Genomic DNA, 22,427 nt, shown 5'->3' on the forward strand with positions numbered 1-22,427 from the left:
CAACATACATCACCTCCCCCACTTGCAAGATTTATGCTAAATGAACAGGTAGGAGACTCTTAAACTTCTATGTGCTAAACCCTATAATTATTCATGCAACAGGCAAATATCAATGATACTATACTATATAACAAAACTATGAAATAAAAACACAAATAATCAAAAATCAAAAGTCAAAAGTTGCATGCAAAAGTTCTCCAAAAAGTTCATCACTGTAAAATCCTATGAAAATTCACTAAGCCTAAACACAGAAAACACAAATTGTCTTTTTAAAATCTTCAAGTGTCCTAATTTCAAAACACTATAACACATCGCATAATATTTATAAAGTTCAGGTTTCACATTAAATTCTGTCTCAGGAAATGTCAATTTGGTAAACTGGTAAACCATTTCTTCTTCTTGGATTTGTATTGGTCTGTTCCAGCTACCATAGTATCAAGTTGAAACTTTCTTTTTTTTCTTCTAAGTATGATTGGTTTGTACAATTTTATCCGTCAATCAAACATGTCATTGCCATCAGACCAAGAACTAACTATTACTATTTTTTTAAAACTAAACTTTATTTTTGATATTAGTCTAACATTATTATTTCGAAATTTTTTTAACAAATCTTACTCTTAATAAAAATTAAACTTTATTTAAGTATTAATAAACTTTGATGTGTCCCTTTAATTATAAATCTTCAAACTAACTTTGACCTCTTGACCTAACTCGATCAGTAATTTTATAATTGCGTTTTCTGTTTTAGAATTTCCGTTTGTGTTTTAGAATTCCGCCATTATTATTTTATATTTCACCGTCAGTAATGTGACCTTTTTGACCTAATCATTTACAATTTTGTATTTCGTTTTGACTACTATTTCTTCTTTTACATGTCAACCAAAACAACTATATTGTTATCATACACCACTAAATGTCTAAAACAAGCAGGGCCTTTGCCTATTTCAACGTGATATAACATTATCGAGAATGTCAATCAAATATGGCCAGTATATGAATGACATTCCATTATTACTAGTATTTAATTTATCTAGAACTATATCCCAAGCAAATGAGTCCGGACATCATGCACTCAGAACATGTTCTATAAACACGACAACCAGAATATACCTAACTTTTAATAACACATATAGTTTACTATATCCTATATATTGTGACTTTCACACACGTCAAATTTAACACAGTGTTAGAACCTATTGTTTATAATAATCTGACCTAATGTCAAATTACACATTCTAATCATCTCATGTTGACAGCTTAAAGCAATTAGCAGTATATATTAAACGTTAATATTACGTTTCTAAGCAAAAATTTAATTACATAAAATTATATACGGACAAAATTTACCGTATAACTCCACTTTTCTAAAAAAGTGTCATATTCTTAACTTAACCTCCTATTAAACTCGTATTAATGACTTTGCGATAATCTCACAATTTAACTAGCCATTAATTTTTCCCAGGAAAACTATAACCAACATCCCTAGATGAACCATATGGGATTTTCAACATAACCTAACTTTTTAATCAAAAGTTAAATTACTTGATTTTGAAACCTTGGACGAGAGCTTCAAAATTACACTACTCTACTTATTTAACCACGTGGATGACACAAAAACACGAATAATAGCAATTCAACCTTTTAGTCAAAAGTTAAACTACGACTAAAATTAAAATCTTGAGACTTTGGACTAGAGCCTCAAAACTATATTAGCATTATATAGCTAATTAACCACACATACGAACGACACAAAAACACAAATTAACGAATCACAGTAGAAAGCACGGCCAACTAGGAAACTAGAGTTAATCACTCACAAATTTCATCCTTAGCTCTGCCGTCGTTGTCACTGCAATCCGGAGACAACATTAGTTCCTTACTTTATTCCCTATTCCGTTTCCTTATCATCATTATTCCTTAGTTATATCAAAAAAAATTTTTTTAAAAAAAAACCTACTCCCTAAACTTTCTCTTTAACTTTAATTTTACTACAGGTCATGTTAACCCGATAATATACACACCTAACCAGTGATATTATATTGTTTATTATACCTATCAATCAAAACTTATGAATGACTGTAATTTATTCTCTATACAATTAAATTTTAGTTTCTAATCAGATTTTAACTTTAAATTAATATTATTTGGTCTTTAAACAAATTTAACACATTTAATTTACCAAACAAAATGTATTTACCCAATTTTTCGAATATCTCCACCAGATATTTTTTTTCCACCAGAATTTTTCTGTTGCGTTACGGCATTAAATCGAATATGTAAGACTATGCAGTGCTAGGCAGTCACTGGGTAGATGTGGAAAATATTACGAGAGAACTCCCCACATCCAACGTGTGATGCATACTCTCTTTTCTTCTAATCTTCTTCCAAATTTTCTGCTTACCCTAAAGGTCGAAACTGTCACGGCAACCAAATAAAATATGTAGCACCATGAGCCTTCTGTCTGACGTGGAGAGCAGATTTAAGGGAACCGGTCGCCACATCCTACGTACGACCCATGCATCTTTTCTTACTACATATTTCTGTAGCCTTGTGATCGTCTAGAATTTGTCTCTAGCTGTCTTTACTTCTGCTTCACGTTGTGTATTTACTTCTTCCAGTTTCTTAAGACGTTTGTCTTACCAGGAATAATAATGCATAGTTCGCTTCTACATTTTATATAGCATATAACTGAATACAGGTATACAAGCATAGCACAAATTACAATACTATATAGCTAAAACCACTTCTCCACCCTATCCAGCCTCTCGGCTGTCTAGGAACTCAGATTTACCCTCGATCTCTGGAATCTAATGCAAGTCTGACTTACAGGGTTCCCCGGTTTCTTCTAAAGGTAAGTGAATATCATGCACAATAACGCGTGATCATGGCCCTGAACTTGTGTAATTAACAAAATGATTGGTTACTTTAAATCAAATGATGCAATTAGAATAATTCCACTCACGTGTAATTCTGGTGGTAAATGAGTGACATATGTTTTCGATAAATAGCTCTTTTTTATGTGTCAACTGTCAATTACAGACTAAGTTGATTTAAGTATTTTAAGTACATATCACATATTATGCGAATATGTTATTTCTCGAGCAAAAATTCTACTAAAAGTATTACACATACTTCAAAGTTCAAATCTATTGAAACTTGATTTTGAAAGGAAATCCATAACCCAAAGACATTTGAAATAGACCATGCTTAAATCGGACAACATTGACAAGGCTTAAATTGGACATTAAAAGGGCTAAAATCTGACAACATATGACATTAAAAGGGCTAAAATCTGACAACATATGTAATTGACAGGGTGAAAATCTGGCAACAGGGCTAAAATCTGACACCATATGACATTGAAAAGGCTAAAATATGACAACATATGAAATTGACAGGGTTAAAATCTGACAAAACAGGACTAATATCTGACAACAGGGCTAAAATCTGACAATATCTGAAATTAACTGTGCTAAAATTTGAAGACCTATGGCAAATGCTGGTGATTGAATATAGCTGTGTGTCTGTCTGATGTAGTAAGTAGATTAACCGCACGGTGATTCCATTTACATGGCCCATCTCTTCATAATATATACAACCCCATTAGCCTTTTTCTATCCAATAATTCTATATGATTGTATATAGAAGCTACACTCTGCTCTCTTGATTAAAATAGCTTTGTCTCTCTCATGAAGAAATAACAGCATACATTTTCTTTCACATGTCATATAATCTAAGCTTTAATTAGAAATCAAATTCAAATACTGAGAGCTAGAAAAATTTATAATTTAACATGTGTTCCCTTATATGCTCACAGGAAGTAAAGTTATCTTTGCTATATAAAACCAAATAAAACAAGCCAACAGTCAGGCTAAATTAAAAAAAGTGATTAGATGACACACATTAATTGCATATTTATCTTTTTTATAAAGCAATTATCATTTTGCTTATCAGTGCTTAATGTGAGCAGAAAATGTTCATTATTGAAGTAGAAATATGTTCTGAAAGGTGACAGATGAACTGATGCATCTTAATAGTCCCCAATTTTTACACAGTATTAAGTTATGAATAAGTAATGGCAGTAGTTTTTTTTTTTAAATCTCACCAAACAAATTGCTCATCATCGAACTTAGTCCAGATATTCAAACTTAGTCAAGGTATTGATGTAATGATAATATGCCAAGTTTCACCATTCTCACTCAATTGGAATCAAATCGGTTTAGGTCCAAAGTCTCGACCAATCAAATCGCTCATCAATGTACTTAGTAAAGGTATTGATGTACGGAAACTATACTCTTGAGTTTGTAATGAAACTATACAACAAGTTTTACCACTCTCACTCAATTGGAATCAAAGTTCATCATTGAACTTAGTCAAGGTACTGATGTAATGAAACTATAGGAAATGCGCATTATTGAACTTAGTCAAGGTATTGATGTAATGATATACGCCAAGTTTCACCATTCTCAACCAATTAGAATCAAAGTTGTTGGTCTCCCAAGTCTCGACTAATCAATGATTATCACTCTGCTTAACCAGAACCAAAAATGTTCATTATCGAACTTAGTCAAGGTATTGATGTAATGAAACTATACACCAAGTTTGATCACTCTGACTTAATGAGAAGATAGTTATCGTGTCCCAAAGCATCGACCAATCAAATTGTGTACCTCTGCTGAGTCTAAGCAGAAACGCTCATCATCAAACTCAATCAAGGCATTCACCTAATAAACATCTACACCAAGTTTGAAAATTATAGCTCAATTAGAAGCAGAGTTATTGTGTCCCAAAAAATGTGCCAGACAGACAGACCCATTTTAAAACCTTTAAATGTCACAGCAGAAACTAGGAGACAATCCTGTGATTAGAAAAATTCTGAATTTCCTTACGGTTCCTCATTATGTCCCAATAAACCATTTGAACAAGTTTTTATGAATTCCATTGAGCCATCGAGAACTATATTTTGTTGAAATTAGCAATCTGAAAATTCTGAATTCTAATTCCACAAATATAAAAAAAAATCTTGTAGACAGAATTGTCTTTCTGTTTGTGTGTGGTGCGGTTCCCCAGTATGATTAAGAATACCAGAGGCATAAACACAACAAACAATTGCTTCTGACTTTGAATAAGGTTCCATCTTAGGACAAGCTGAACAATCCCAGCAAATTACAAAAACTGACAACTGTAGACCATTTATAAGTGTAGTTGATGGATAGAGGTGATAACAAATATTGTACCTAATGAAATCTGGATCTATAGAATATACTGTCAAATAAGATCTCATATTGACTACATCAGTCATACTTTTCCCACATAATTAAACTGACTTTGTACCAAAAACAAAATGGAAGACATATCATAATGTTGATATAACCGTGCAAATGTTTTGAACCTAAAGAAGTTATTGGACTTAAACAGATCAATATTCTTTGTTTTAACAGAAGACAAACTGAGCATCCTAGTCAATGTTTATACATTGCGTAATATAGAAGAACTTTCTTCATGACTGCTTCATTTAATAATCATGCTTCTATAGTCGTGTTGCCTATTAAGATAAAAAATTATTGAAATATCTCAAATATTGTTGAGGATTATTTACATGTGCAGCTGTTTTGATTAAAGTTCTACAATCAGGTTATATTGATCTTTTCAACAGAATATGAAAAATAAATCATTAAATATTGAATCATATTTCAACTGTAAACTAGTCTAGTCCATCGTGTCATTGAGGAGAATTGTTGATGTGTGTCTAAAGCAAATATACATTTAAATAGAGTAGCTGTCTGTAAATTACAAATACGCAATTTACTGTAAAAATACTCTTATCGGGATGATATTCTTTTTTTCAAACATAATTGAATGTAAGCAAAAAATTGTATTCCTTTTTTATCCTGTTTCTTTGTCAGTACGAGTAGGAAGGAACAAAAGTGATTGATTTAATAGTTTTTCAATATTAAGATTAGCAGTACAGGAATAAATAAGATAATTACAGTTATAGTTAAATTGTGCACATATTTTCTCAATAAATAGTTCTTAGGGCTTCTGACTTCCTGTCATTTTCACCAAAGGCTGGTTTTTATTTTTTCGTCAGTGTTATACCAAATGAAACAATCAGGTTTTTTTTTATAACCTATTATAATTCTACATTAAAGATGGTATTTTTGTGAAAGACTAACTTAAAACATTACCAATTTACAGTCACTGATCGTCATTTCCATTTACCAGACGAGATCAAATTAATTATTTAACATTTAATTAAGAAAACAAAACCAAAATATCAACTTGGGTTTCAATCCGATTAAACTGATGCCAATATAAAGGTTTTTAGTAAACACTTATAGCACTAACCCTGAAATGACCCGGGTTGTGTCGAGTGGACGTTTAAACCCCATTTCTCTCTTTATTCTGTTTATTTTGTCTGCAAAAGATGTGGAATGTTGGGAAACCCTACAGACTGAAACAGAACTGAACCATTTTTGGACAGATTCAACTTCCACAATATTGTAGTTTGCAAGGGATTCAAAAACCCTCAAATGTGGTTTCAATAACCCTGTCACCATATGCTAAATACAAAAATACTCAAATAAGTAGTAGTATATCATTTTCTAGAAGGGTATTAAGACCAGGCATAATGACCCGACAGTTTTAGATAGTATTTAATGTGTCATGATTGGTGTCAACCAGGGCAGGGGCTAATTAGTTAAGTATTTAATCCATTATTGTTTATTTATGTTAATGTCTCTAGTGATAATCCTGTTTAGTATATTGGGGTAATGGTGGCTGAGTGGGTAAGACGCTGGCTCGTTAGCCTGAAGGTCGGGTGTTCGATCACTGCATTGGCTAAGAAAGTACATCCAGATATTCCGGCGTGCTTCCCTCTTGTCAATGATGCAGGACGGAGGGCCTGACAATAGTTGTTCGGATGGGACGTGTACACATTGGTATGCACGTAAAACATTCCTTGACAGTTGGAATTTGATATAAGAGTAAGCCATAGTCCGCTGTCCGAGCAAAATTTCACTCATAACACACTGTATGGCGTATGCCCGTCTTCATTAGCCGAATTCGATGCAGAACAGTAGAATGTTAAACCCCATTTCATTTCATTTCTGTATAGAATATGTTTTGATGTCAACACTTCAGCTTATCCATTTATAGTTAGAATATAAAAATGCTAATGTACACCAATAGGGAAGTCATTTAGGTCACCTGACTCAGTAGCAGCTACCTCATTCATCCACTGTGCTGTAGGTGCACATTGTGTGTAGGCTATTAAATTATTGTCATTTGTAAGATAGAAGTTACAGTAATTAAAAGATTGAAGAACCATTCCAGACTTAGTAGTTATTGAAGAACCTAGCGGTTATAGTATGCACAACACCAGTCAATACCTATAGCTAAATCAAGCAATAGTTTGGATATAGAGTACAATGTCTTGCTATATGAGTCTCAAATTGAAAACTTCCCATGCAATATATTGATTTTATTTTGTAAATAGACAGATCACATTTCCAGGTGTTTTCTTTGGCTTATACAGAAAACATCAAACAATATACATCTACAAAATACACCTGAGTTTTATATTAAGAACTGGAAGCATTATGGAATTATTGGTTTAGGTCATCCAACCTCTAATAAACATCACATGACATGTCTTTGAACTGGAATAAAGGAAATTTCAAGTATTGTTTTAAAACAATCAGCTATGCTATAGGTGTTTTTATAACGATAAAGATTTACTATCTTCTCTGCCGATGGTCCAACAAGAGATTGTTGATGAAAGTCTCTACTATCAAAGACTAGAGTAGCTCCTTAATGTCCACTACTGTTTTGATTATTATTGTGAAATATTTGTTTAGTATTTATCAATACGTGTTTGATAATTGATTAGTTTAGCGCACAATAAACCTTGATAAAAGTTTGTCGATACACACAAGCATTTGACAACAACAGAAACTAGAAATGTAAATATTGAAATATATTTGAAAATGGTAGCTCACAAAGCTTCAAAACTTTAGAGAACCCATTATGTATTTTTGTTATGTATTTAGTTTTTAATGCAAATAATCAGCAACAATTCTTCCGCAATAAATTCTTTTAAAATAATATTATAAAATATGACAATAAAAGATATTTTTCACAGATCACATTAGGAATTGTCAATTCCAATTATCCTTTCAATAATGAATGATCTGTGTGCCTTGACATTTCTTTGAACCTTTTAATAAGAAAAACCTGGTGAACGTCGTGTCATTCTAGTACAATAAAACAAAGACATGAATAATTTAAATGAAGAATATTTTTTTCTATCATGATAATGATTCTATGAGATGGTTATGTCATACATCAATATCTGTATGATAGTATACCAGCCCTAATGACAGTAGTTTTACATCTGTTAATAGAAATGCCAACAAATGCAATAACTTTTTACTATTCAATCTATGTATGAAGTAAAGCTGTTTAATTGATTTTTCACCTACATGTACATTTAGTTTTTCCTCTGAATGGTTTTTCATTTCATTAAAAATACCCGATCTATGTTTATAATCAATATATAATAAGTACATACTTGTTATTAGTAATGGCTAGAATTTATTTCACTTGACAGATATTATGAGTGGGAATTTGAAATCAAATGAAATGAGATGGGGTTTAACATCCTACTACTCTACTCCTAAACTGGGTTAATGAAGACGGGAGGAATTTGAAGAGACATTTCAAAAGCTGAATGTTATAGAATACTGACAACCCAATAACAATGTGTTTGAATCTGAATTACTCAAATTATATCTGTAGAAGTTAATAAATGTTACAGATACATTGAACCAGCGGCTGCCAGGCAGGATACGCCCACATTTTCGAGAGATGGATAGAGAACAAGCTAACAAGAAAGTGATATTTCCTACTATCAAGAGCCATAATTCAGGAAATATAGGGTCCACAACCTTGATATACCATATTTTTACACTATTTGAGAACGAAGGGCGGCCATTTTGTCTGTCAGTTTTGGGTCGATTTTCACGAAAATTCGAACTCAGCTGTCCTTAGGGTGTAACAGTGATATAATAATAGTTTTTTTTAAATCGGATAAAAATTATGACCTCTATAGGGTCCACAAGCTAAAAACGCAATTTTTTGTACAATCAAGGGCCATAATTCAGCAAGTTACGGTACGATATGCGCGAATATCGAAAAGAACCGAGATCTTTGGGTTATTAACTTACATTTCAAGTTTCAACAAAATCGGATAAAAATTGTGACCTCTATAGGGTCCACAACCTTGATATACCATATTTTTACGCCATTTGAGAATGAAGGGCGGCCATTTTGTCTGTCAATTTTGGGCCGATTTTCACGAAATTCGAACTCAGTCGTCCTTAGGGTGTAACGGTGATATAATAATACGTTTTTTTAAATCGGATAAAAATTATGACTTCTATAGGGTCCACAAGCTAAAAACGCGATTTTTCGTACAATAAGGGGCCATAATTCAGGAAGTTATGGTCCGATATGCGCGAATATCGAAAGGAACCGAAATCTTTGGGTTATAAACTTACATTTCAAGTTTCAACAAAATCGGATAAAAATTGTGATCTCTATAGGGTCAACAACCTTCATATACCATATTTTTACGCTATTTGAGAACGAACGGAGGCCATTTTGTCTGTCAATTTCGGGCTGATTATCATGAAATTCGAACTCATTCGTCCTTAGGGTGTAACGGTGATATAATAATAAGGGTTTTTAAATCGGATAAAAATTATGACTTCTATAGGGTCCACAAGCTAAAAAAGCGATTTTTCGTACAATTAGGGGCCATAATTCAGGAAGTTATGGTCCGATATGCGCAAATATCGAAAGGAACCGAGATCTTTGGGTTATAAACTTACATTTCAATTTTCAACAAAATCGGATAAAAATTGTGACCTCTATAGGGTCCACAAGCTAAAAACGTGATTTTTCGTACAAACAGGGGCCATAATCCATGAAGTTTCGATCCGATACATGCCAATATTTTCGTCAAAATCGGATAAGAATTGTGACCTCTAGAGTGGCATAATACGTCCACATGAAAATGTGGGCGTATAAAAAAATATGATGTAGGCAGTGTATTTTTTACATAAATAAAAATAAAATAAGAGGTTCCTTTTCTAAGCAAGGAAACTGAGGCACTGGGTTGTACATGTACATATATTTTCATTTTAAATAAATTCATTATAGTTATACTGCTTGCGTGTCACACTATTTCTAATCTATATGGGTAAACTCACTGTCTGTTACAGGTGATACTCCGACTTGAAAATTGCTTGCCATTTCTTCATTTTTTAATTAAAATGGCTAAAACTTGGTAACATACCTGGAATTTCATCCCTTTGATTTCTTCCCTTAGCCTAAATGACTAGAAGTCCGATAAAATCCAGTATTCTCTTGTAAATCTCAAATATTTCAACATTGTCACTTTCTCAGAACATAAACATTACAATTACGCCTGTGTTAAATGGAACACTTGCATATCGCATCAGGGTAGACAGGTACGTTACAAATTTGGTGCATTCGGTTAGAAATGTCTAGTGAAGGAGAATTCGTCTGATTGTTTAGCGACAATAATACTTATTAGGGTTTCACACTTTAAAGCTTGTGTGAAACAATATTGTTTTTGTTCAGATTAATATGTTTATTTTTCTGTTTCCACTTTGCTTATTTCGGAGAAAAATGCTTATTGGATCACTTGGAGTGACTTATAGATTAAAGCTATGAAAAGTCAGCACATGTCAGAACCATGAGAACTCTTCGAAATAAGTAATTTGGTGTAAAATGTTAGGTCTTTTATAAATTTGAATAAATGAAAAGGGTAAAATGATTTTGTTTGAGAGCAAAGTCTGGGAATGTGGCATTTTTAGAACTCGCTTTAGTTTTCAAAATTTCTGCTTGAAACTTTGTGATAACATATATGTACTGATCAGCTGTGAGTACATATCGCCCTTGTTTAACTTTATTGAACCTTGTGAACATTGAAAGGACGAAAGTTATCATCTGGTCTGTAGAAAATTTATATGCATCTTTTAATTAATGAAACGAAGAATCCTATTGAATTTCAGCATTTTCATATAAATACTTGTAGAGTTATGGCCCTTGTTTCACCGTGTGAACGCTCAAATGATGAAAATTATCATCCGATCTGTATGAAATTTATATGCATTATTTAAATTAGTGAAATCAAGAATCCTATAACATTTCAGCAATTTCTTCTAAATTTATGACCCTTATTTTACTTTGTTGAACTTGTGAAAGTTCAAATGGCAAAAGTTATAATCCAATCTGTAAGAAAATTATATGCATTATTTGAATTAGTAAAATGAAAAAGCCGGTCAAATTTCAACAATTTCTGTAAATTACTTCCAGAGTTAAGGCCCTTGTTTCAGTTCGTAGAACCTTGTGAACCCTCAAATAACGAAAATTATAATCTGATCTGTATGAAATTGTCTTGTAAATAAATGCCCCCAATTATATACAAAAGAAAAAATGTGTGATAGCCCTTGTCGACCACTCGGACAATTTAGCTGCTGTGGGCGTATGTTGTTTTGTTGCCTGGCAACCTATCTTTTACCTTTTCGGAACCCTTTTGGGGGTTAAAATTTAGCTGCCTTTGAAAATGAGCAGAGCAGGCGGAAGCCAATTTTCGAATTTCGTTTCCCTGCAATTTGAATCTTAAGGCTGAAATATAACTATTTACATATAAATCATATATAAGAGCAAACGAAATCCATAATTCATTTTAAATTCTTGACATTTCCGGGAAATAGGCAATTTTGTGGGAATCACTTTTCAAGTTTTTATGCCCATAAAATAATAAATGATTGTTCAATTTTCATAAAAATTTGCACCATTTTTTTAATGTTCTTAAGATGTTACCAATTGGTCACCGAAAATGATGTCATTGTGGCAAAAAGTATATTTTTGTGAACATATATACATCAAAAGATAGTTTCTAACTTGAGTCATTGCCCAGAAATATACAATTGTTCAAGAGTAACCTTTTACATTGTTTTGCCCACAACACATTTATTTATAGTTTAATAATTTAATAGACATTTAACTTTATACAAACTGCCATTAAATCCAATGAATCCAAAATTTCCAGTATTACCGGAAGTGACACGATTTAAAAAAAAAAAAAACCTATAATTTTATCCTTTAAAACAAATATTTGTTCTAAAGATTGTTATTTGCTACCCTTTACTAATATTATTTACTAACTTCCTTTAAATAATAGTATGCAGATATACGACCATGTTGATATCATGAATTAATTTTTAAGTTTGTCCTTTGCCGAGAAATAGACGAATTGTATGCAAATATACGATCAGGCAGATATCACAAAATAATCTCCAACTGTATCCATTGCTGAGAGATGGCCGATTTATCATTAGTCACTTTGTAAGGCTTTCACATTTTAATATGTACATGTATTGATAAATGAATATTTCGCGTCCATTTTTTAACAAGTATCGGAATCTGTGAAACCGTATCATTAGTATGGGAATTGACGTCCGCTGAAAGGTCCAGGCGCCGGTGAAACTCGTCATCATAGTTCTAGTTTTTGATTTGTTTCAGAGCTTTTTCTAAATGCAAAATAAATATATGTATGTTTTCAATAGTAGGCCTACTATTTTTTGGTTAACAGTATTTTAATATTCCTCACTGTTCATAACATCATTGATATTCATAGTATTGCATTGCTACCAAAATGTTCCTCACAGAACACTTATTTTCAGCAGCAGATGGAATGGTAACCTTTGGGATAAAGTGTAAATTTTTTTGTAAGATATCTTATAATTGGATTTACAATAGTTTTACATACTGCTATTCCTTTTAAAATAGATCTTTACATTTAGGCACAAAAGATTTGTTTCTGAAGTAGTAAAAATGAAGAAAAACAAACAAATCTCAGGAACATAATATATAGTTCCTTGAATAATGGAATATTGTTATCCACAATTTCAAGATAAAATATACACAATATGTCAAGGAATATCAAGCAAGTATATAGTTATTTGAGAAACATGATACAATGAATTATAAACAATTTAAAAGTTTTAAAAAAAGATTGCCAACGTTAGATAAATTTGACCTGACCAGTTAGAGACTATCCACAATCTACGCGGTAATGGCTCGTATGCAAGTGAATTTCTTTTAAAGATGCATTGTGTAAGAGCTACATTTACCTATTGCATGTCTTTATTTAGGCCCCAAATGTTATTTAAATTATTAATTAGACATTTATTAACATGACCAGTACATAATCAACTCTCTAGACAATCCGATGGTCGTGATTTTAATGGAGTGAAACACGATCACCATTTGATAATTGTTTTAAAAATGGATAATCGAGACTTGTTTATTATGGTAAAAATGGTAGCAATGGATATCGAGACAGCGCTTTTCTTATTAGAACTTCCAACATTTCTGACTGAAGTGTCAATATAATCCTTTTTCAATATCTATTTTTAAACTATTAGATTTAAACTGTCAGCTCTTTATCTAAATCTTACATAATGCATTTCTAATTTCGATAGCAGACACACATGCCGTGTTATTGATTTAATAAATGTCTCAATAATATAATAGTAATAGTATTTTTGTTGAAGGTTTCATTAGGAATTACGCTACATAGAAAATTAGTTGATCACCATGTCAGTCTTAGCTCCAGTTTAAAATTTTCAATAGTTCTAAAGGCAAATGAGAAGCCACTGAATAACTACGCAAACTGCCATAACCAATGGATATTGTGAACCAGGTTATTTTTTAGTATGCCCTGTCAGCACAAAAGCAGGTTAAAATTTGTATGTAGCTTATATTGATATCAAAAAGTTACAACCCTTGGATGGAGGGAAATTAAATATTCAAGTCAGTAGGACGAACAACCTTGGTCTGGGATCCAAAAATAATGCTTTCAAAAGAGCTATATTATACTGGACCGAAACAACCACCTACAAATCCAAGTAGAGAGAAACAACTCAAAGCCAACCCAGCACTACCCCATGTCCGTTTAGGCTCTTCCAGACAACTAGGCCAAACATGGCTGTTTTCAGTACCAAAATGTCAACAAACCACAATTTTTCAAGGGAGAAAAGCTATGAACTTAGTTCTCACAAGACAGAATACAATGGGATGACCATTCCAGGTATTTAACAAAGTATTAACCATTTTAAATAAAAGTCGAAGAAATGGCAGATCCATTTGTCACAATATGGTTCTTTAAAGTAGCTAAGTCTCTAACTCAATATCATCCAAAATCTTCAACATTGAAAACACGAATTATTTGTCAATTTAAATCAGCATTCATGTTGTGATCTTACCGGGGAAAAGATAGGCTTTTGATATCCAGTATTTAAGACAAAATAAACATTTTACCATTGGTACACGAATCGTGTACCATAATGCGCTTCAGCCTCAGTTGTATCAAGAGACTCGAGGGACAAGGCTAGACACATTGCACCAAATCAAACAGCGTATGTAGACTGGAATAACCAGACGCTAGAAATTTGCACTCGCTTGAGACTGCTGGCTTATTTCGCCGAACATAACTGATTTGAACTTGGAGTAAAAACGGAAACCATTGAATGTAAATCAGTTTATATACATTCATACTACAGTATATATGTGTTGTGACCTACTTTTGTCAATTTCTAGGTCCCAAATGTTAGCGATTTAGCTCCTTATAAACCATATTTCTAATAGCACAATAATTACATTTTACAGGTTTATTAGCATTGTCTTGGTCACGGCTGCTATGTAAATATAATTATTGACATATTTTCAGGCATTTAATTTAACTACATGTAATTTGACATAAAACCACATTGGAAATGATACAATGTAAACATGCCATTTTATGAAATATTCGGCACAAACGGATACATTAACACCAAAATTTACAACTGACTGAGCTAATGAATCGTGTTGGGGATACTTAAGTGGGAGTAAAAAAGACTTGGGTGGCCACTCTGAAATTCAAGATAGCACCTAAGCATGGCCACCATTCCATATAATTGACTAATAATTTTGGTGTCTATACCTAGGTTTTAGGAGTCAAGCAATGAAGTCTTTGTGAAATCCAAGATGACCACCAAAAAGCCATGGCACTATACAAACTGTGATAACTTTTGACATGGGCATACCAAAACTATGAATTTGGTGTCTATACAGAGGTCAAGCAATTCAATAAACCTCATCATCATATTAAAACAAGATGATGTCATCATCAAGTCCAAAGTGATTACCATAATAGCCTTTATTAGCATGATGGACACAGATGTTCCTGCGGCATAATGTCTGCTTCCACTGAGTGTGATATCGCAGACACAGAGGAAGATTAACTAAACACAGTCCAGCTGATTAACTGAGAAAAACTTCAACAAAATGCTCCTAACCTTAGCAGCTTTACAAGGACATAAAGCCAATAATTTAATGTTATATGATTGAGTACATCTGGTTTTATATAGACAGTAATTGTGTGTGTTTAAAGGAGACATCAGACAGGCTTAATGTTTTACGGATCACATACTACACACTATAGCCATTGTGCTATTTGCACTAATGCAACAATGGTTTTGGAGAAGACTGACAATAGTTAAATTTATCTTGAAATAATAGATTGGTAGATTAGATGTAGTCTAGGTGATAAATATTAATTAACAATAAATCTAGCTTATTTACAAGTCTATAATTCTATGTAATTGAAGCAGTAATACTAATTTAAAATTCAAACTGCTCTGTCTTGTTTTTATCTTACTTTTCTTCCACAAAAACCAAAGTCTTATCACACTTGATTTTAATTAGACAAAAGAATTAACTTTAAAATGTTGAACTCAGTCACGTACTCACTCAGATTACTTTATTCAGGGCAATAACATGGCATAAAACTGATGCCCAATTCTGATTTTGAATACAGATCTTCCCGATGTCGAACCAATCAATCCAAGCAAGTATGAAAAACAAACCTCAAAAATGTTGACCTTTACACTATTTATTAGGGTTTTGGTGACAGGGGCATTAAATCAATAAGCAAGTTTGAAAAACTTGATAAACAATATTTAGTTTTAATAGAATTCCTCCTTATGACTAGCCAAACATGCAACAAGTTTGAAAGAACAATTTTAAAATGTCTGTGCATTGACTGACCAACAGACAGGGGTAAGACAAATATACACCCACATAAAAATCTATCACCACTGTACAAGTTAAGAGATTTTAGAAAGATACCATTTAAAACAATGCGTAAAGCTCTGGTTCTAACAGATAGATTGTTCAAAGTCACAAATATCATCACATCAACTCAGCTCATCAAATCTCAATTTTATCAATATTGGAATTAAACTTAGAAAAAGGCACAAAAATATTTGATGTTAAAAGGAAAAAAAAATCAAATACTTGCTTCAAAGCATCACGTTGAGAGACTTTTAAACTGAATTACTTGTGACTATAAATTGTTTCTTATTCAGAAGGAACAAAATTAAAGATCAGTGAGAAAAAAAGTTATAAAAAGTCAATATTAATATTTTATGTGCAGATTTCTTTTCCAATTACAATTAACAAATGCACATTCAATGTCTGTGCATATTAGATTAAAGCAAATGGTTTATGTAAAATAGTTGATCTGAAAACACAAATTTAATTCCCAGGTGGTTCTTAAAGAGAAAGGATAGAGTACTTTCAAAATATCCACCAATTTAAATGACATTTAATATATACATGTAGTTAGAACCAGTTAAAATCACAAGATTTCTGTGAATGGAGTCAAAAATAAAACTGTCAACTTCAGTGTATTTATGTTGTGATTTGTTTTATAGAATGATTATCTGCATCCACTGAAAACATTATCTCTTTAAATAAAACTACTGTTGCGATATAACCAATTTTGTGATCCATTGTGGATACAGTACGCCAAAAAGGAAACTAAAATTAGTAAACAAGCCAACTTCCACTTATCATTAAAAATAAAAATATAATCGGACAGAGCTGCCAGTTAACTCATCATGAATAAAACAATAACACATCAAATCAACCTACCCTGTATGTTGTTAATACATTATTTGACCTAAAGCTTTATGTAATAAATATCCAAAATTTAGCTATGTTTCTCCTACACTATAATCTAATACCTATGTCAATTCAAATAAATATATATTATGGTGATGCATTGCAGTCAGTGCATATGTCAGTAATTTTACAAATCTATTTGTGTCCGTAACCCAATAACCGAACTCAACACTTGATCAGGTGTAAAATATCATTTATTACTGACAACAAATAAATGACTAGAAAACATTGTAATTAAAAATACACATAAGAATCACAATAATTATATAAAAATACACATTATACTACTTCCAATAATTATATTCCCTGACCCCCTACAATACTCATGTTGGGCTAAATTAGAGCCCCCTGTTTTGCCAAATGCATTCCCACTGGAACACAGCTGATGACTAGCACAGCAGGCTACCAATTCAGACTTAAAATTGACTTTCTGTTAATACACTATGGTTGCTACATTCAACTCCGTAGGTCATCCCAAAAATATCCCCTAAATATTTTAGGTAATATTACTGATACAGCAGTTTGTTTTGCAATCAATACATTTGGTATTTAGGATTGTGAGTGTCATACAAATAATATATCTTTAAAGTGAAGGAAATGTTTTGTGGGTGTATGTTGGGTTAGTTGCTAAATAGTTCTTTACTGCATCAGAACAAAATATTTTGTTATATATTTGTTGTTTATGTCATGGCAAAACATCTGTGTATCAGTGGCAATAATTTATATACAACACTGAATTACAATTATAGTCTTCATCCTCGGGACTAGTTGAACACTAAAATTAAATATCAAATCTCAAAATATGAGTTTAAGATTAGCCCAAGTTTAAAAATGTCATTCGAAAAACCTGTACAAGAAAAAAGCAAACAAACAGATGAGAGTGGCAATATATACTGACACGCAATGAAAGAGTAAAACTGATTTGACAGGAAGTTATGGTGAGACTTAATGCAGTTGATTTTCGCTTGTTTATAGGCTGGGCATTTACCGTCACAGGAAAATCAATAAATAAAATGGAGTTTAACATTCTACTTTTTTCCACCAACTAGGCTGATGAAGATGGGCATACACCATAGAGTCTGTCATGTGGGAAATTTGGCCCAGAAAGTAGCCTTTCTGCCAACTCTTCATCAAATTCCAACTGTCAAGGGTAAAACTCCAAGTCAGTAACATGTCTCCACCTCTAGCTGACACGTGTCATATAAGGTTGCCACATGGATGAGATAAACCACTTAATGGTTGCTTGTGGGGCCTGCTCACTCTTGTTGCAATGCTGCATCCATTGGCGCTGGTACTCATATTCTCTTGAATTAATCTATATAAGTAGTGTAATTTTACTGTGTTTCAGCATATACCAGTAAACACATTAACATGAGTACAAAATAATAACATCAGGTTTTTGTTAGCTAATAATACATCACATTAATTCTTACATGTATTTCTATTTTTTTTTTTTTTTTAGCTTTATGATGGTGCTAATTTGTCTTATATTCAGTGTTCTGTCAACAATAGATCAATATACAGATTTTGCAAATGAAACTTTATTTTGGATGGTAAGATTTTTTCTTGTGTTTGTTAATATATTAGTAGGTGTTGTCACGAGACAAAGCCGACTGAACAGTGTGAATAATTTTGTGCATGCTCTAGCTTCTTTGTTTCACTAATGTATATATAAATTTCTGATCTGATGATAAATTTTGGCATTCCCAAGATCATACATGCGGTTGCCGTGAAAGAAATGCCAACATTTTGTAAGAGATGGACAGAGAGCAGGGAAATCAATAGGGCTCATCTTCTTAATGTCCCAATAAATCAAACTTTAAAAAACAAGCCAACAGTGGGGCTAATGTCCCCCGTCCAAATCACAAAATAAATAGATGACACATATCAATTAATTGCACATTGATCATTTTCAAAAGTATCATGCAATCAAACGGATTATCAACTATACAGTAAGTTTCATCACTCTCTATCAGATAGAATCAAAGTCAAAGAAATTACTTAGTCCTGCTTAGCTTAATTAGTGAGAAATGTTAATCATTGAACTCAGTCAAGACATTCACCTAATAAACATCTTCATAAAAGTTTAAAAATTCTACTTCTATTAAAAGCAGAGTTGTTTTGTTCCAAAGTCTTGACCAATCAAACTGTTTATCACTCCTAGCCTAAGCAGAAAATTCCCATCATCCAACTTAGTCAAGGTAATGATATAATGAAACTATACACCAAGTTTGGTCACTCTCACTTAATTAGAACTAAAGTTATCGTGTCCCAAAGCATCAACCAATCAAATTGCTTATCTCTGCTTACCCTAAGCAGAAAATGCTCATCTGCGAAGTCCATCAAGGCATTGACCTAATAAACACCTGCACCAAGTTTGAACATTCTAGCTCAATTAGAAGAAGAGTTATTGTGTCCCAAAAAGTGTTAAGGACAGAAGGACGGACGAACAGACAGACAGACGAACCCATTTTAATAGTCCCCCGTGTTCTTCGAAAGGTGGGGGACAAAAATCAGTTAAAAACTTATTCATAATTTAACATTATAATTTAATCTGTCATACATATGCTGACAAAGGTTCAGTTTTAAAAAAAAGGGTCCTTATTTGTCAAGACTATTGAATAGTTTTAGGAAACTAGCCCAAATTGGGGACAATGAAGAATGATCAAAATATACATTGTTTAGTTGATTATAATGTCCACAAGATATGATTTTTTGTACAATCAGGTGCCATAATCCATGATTTTGCGTACAATCATGGGTCGTAATCCAGGAAGTTAATGTCCGATATACACCAGTATCGAAAGGAAATGAGATCTTTTGGGATATAAACATATTTTAAGTTTCATTAAAATCAGATAAATATTGTGACCTCTAGAGGATCCACAAGCTAAAATCAAGATTTTTTTTTAAAAATCATTGGTCATAATCCATGACTTTACGGTCATGCCAATATCGAAAGGAACTGAAATCTTTGGGATATGCACATATAAGTTTCATGAACATAATACATCCACATGAAAATGTGGGTGTATAAAAAAGTGATCAAGGGCAATAATCATGAATGTTTTATCAGAAGTTCGTGACATATGTTCATCTCAGATCAGATAATAGTCAGAATTTGTAGATAAGAAATTGTTGACGCTGGACCAACAAAGTGATGAACTGACAGTTCGGATAAAAATTGTGATATAGAGTGTCCACAACTTTGGTATTACATGCTTTTACTTTATTTGCTTAAGGGGAGCGACCATTTTCACGAAATTCAAATATCATTGTGGTGTAACGGTGATATTTTTAAACGGCTTTTAAAATCAGATAAATATTATGACCTCTAAAGGGTCCACAAGCTAAAAATGCGATTTTGCGTACAATCAGGGGACATAATCCAGGAAGTTAAGGTCCTATATGTGCGAGTATCCAAAGGAACCGAGATATGAGGGTTATAAACATACATTTTAAGTTTTATCAAAATTGAATAAAAATTGTGACCTGTACAGTGTCTACAAACGAAATTCGGATGGACGGACAGGAGTGATGATAATATACGTCCACATGAACATCTGGGCATATAAAAATGTGAACGGACAGGGGCGATGACAATATACGTCCACGTGAAAATGTGGGCGTATAAAAATACCACACACATTATCAATTGTTAATTATACCCATCAATGAAACAAGTGAAGTCCTGCTGTTATTTCCTTTAACGTTCAAGTATTTTCTTGATTATTTTGCAGGAAATAGTGCTGGTAGTTTTCTTTGGCTTGGAGTATGTTATCCGGCTTTGGTCAGCTGGATGTCGCAGCAAGTATATGGGCCTTAGAGGTAGATTCCGATTCGCTCGGAAGCCAATTTCAATAATTGGTGAGTCTTGATCTCTGATTAGAAATATCTTTAGTTAATATCTTGCTCATGTCGGATCTTTGACCTTAGAGCTGAGAGCAATGACATTTTGAAACCTAAAATCTATTGACCTAAACAAATTTGAGAAGTTAATTTGTTTGAGTTTTCATCTCCCTTGATAGCCTGTCTACTATTAATCAAGGAAATGAAAGGAAAAGTTCCAGTTTATCTAAACCATTGAGTCACTGGAAATTTATTTCAAATCAGAACATGCCATACAAAATTTCCTAAGCTCCTTTTTGAAAAGGTCAATTGATAATAACTTCCCATGTTATAACCAAACTAACTAATAATAGGAAATAGGCTTCTAACCTAAAAATGTAAACATTGTTCCTATTACAATAGGGTAGACATTTTTTTTTTCTCATGTTTAAGCCATTATCAAGATAATATAATTCTTTATTACAAACCATCAACCCAATATGTTATGTTGTTAATTGAAGGATTTTTATCCAGGATTCTTGTAAGGGGGTGGGGCAGTCAAATCAGAAAGACAGCATTTGCTTGGGAAGGATCAATACCAAGAACTAGACTATGCTCCTTCCCGCATGACAATATGGCATTAAAAAAAGTCCATTTGTCCATCACATTGACAGATGTTTAGCAAAACATTTGTTGTTATTTGGTTTAGATACTTTTATTTTGAACACAGGTGAATTGAAAGTGTAATCAAAGAGAATATGGTAAATAATAAGCTAACATTTTTTATACAGATTTTTTAGTTGTTGTTGCAAGTATAGTAGTTTTATCTGTTGGTTCTAATGGTCAAGTGTTTGCCACCTCAGCCATCAGGTAAATAGTCATATTAACTACCTTATTTATCATACAATTTATACAGCTATAAGAAATCTTTGCTGCTTAGAAATCTTTGGGGGTGGGGTCAAAATTAGATTGCATGCAAAATTTCTAGTCTCTGACAGACCTGTCAATGCCTTGCTGAGATACAGATGTTTTAGGATTCATTACATGAGAGTGGTATATATTACAGCCTCTAGTGGTTTTAACAAGCTATAGCAGATACTCATAAAAATGATTTGCTCTTTGCTCTCAGAAGGCCAATGCTTGGAGCAGTTTAAATATACTGAGCTCCATGGAAAACGCATCATTTTATTACTAGGTGGTTTTGTATGTATAATATTATGCAATACTATGAACTATTGTTTCACACAATGCTCCCAAACGCAAAAAATATTGGCCCGTGTGCAAAAAAAAAAAAATTGCACGAGATGCACATGAAAAACCCAATATTCACGTGCAGCATTGAGTGTGAGCCCTTTAAAAGCATGTTATTAACTTAATGTGCTGTACATGAACTGTGAAACGTCAATCTGTCGTAATTTGTTGTTGGACGTGTGAAGGAATCGAGCTAGAGATGCCGAGACTTACTGAAAATCAACGGAATGAAGCCATGGGAA

The 22,427-nt window shown here is 32.7% G+C and overlaps 1 protein-coding gene across 1 annotated transcript in view; it reads left to right on the top strand.

Moving 5' to 3' along the window:
* LOC126811189 (potassium voltage-gated channel subfamily KQT member 1) overlaps positions 1–22,427 on the top strand; it is a 65,957-nt gene that overhangs the window by 27,085 nt on the left and 16,445 nt on the right. Inside the window, exons 4-6 of the mRNA XM_050536753.2 lie at positions 18,569–18,659; positions 20,847–20,973; positions 21,726–21,804. Coding sequence (XP_050392710.1) covers positions 18,569–18,659; positions 20,847–20,973; positions 21,726–21,804 — 297 coding nt within the window. The remainder of the gene's footprint in view (positions 1–18,568; positions 18,660–20,846; positions 20,974–21,725; positions 21,805–22,427) is intronic.

The sequence above is a fragment of the Patella vulgata genome, chromosome 2, assembly GCF_932274485.2.
Source record: "Patella vulgata chromosome 2, xgPatVulg1.2, whole genome shotgun sequence".
NCBI lineage: Eukaryota > Metazoa > Mollusca > Gastropoda > Patellidae > Patella > Patella vulgata.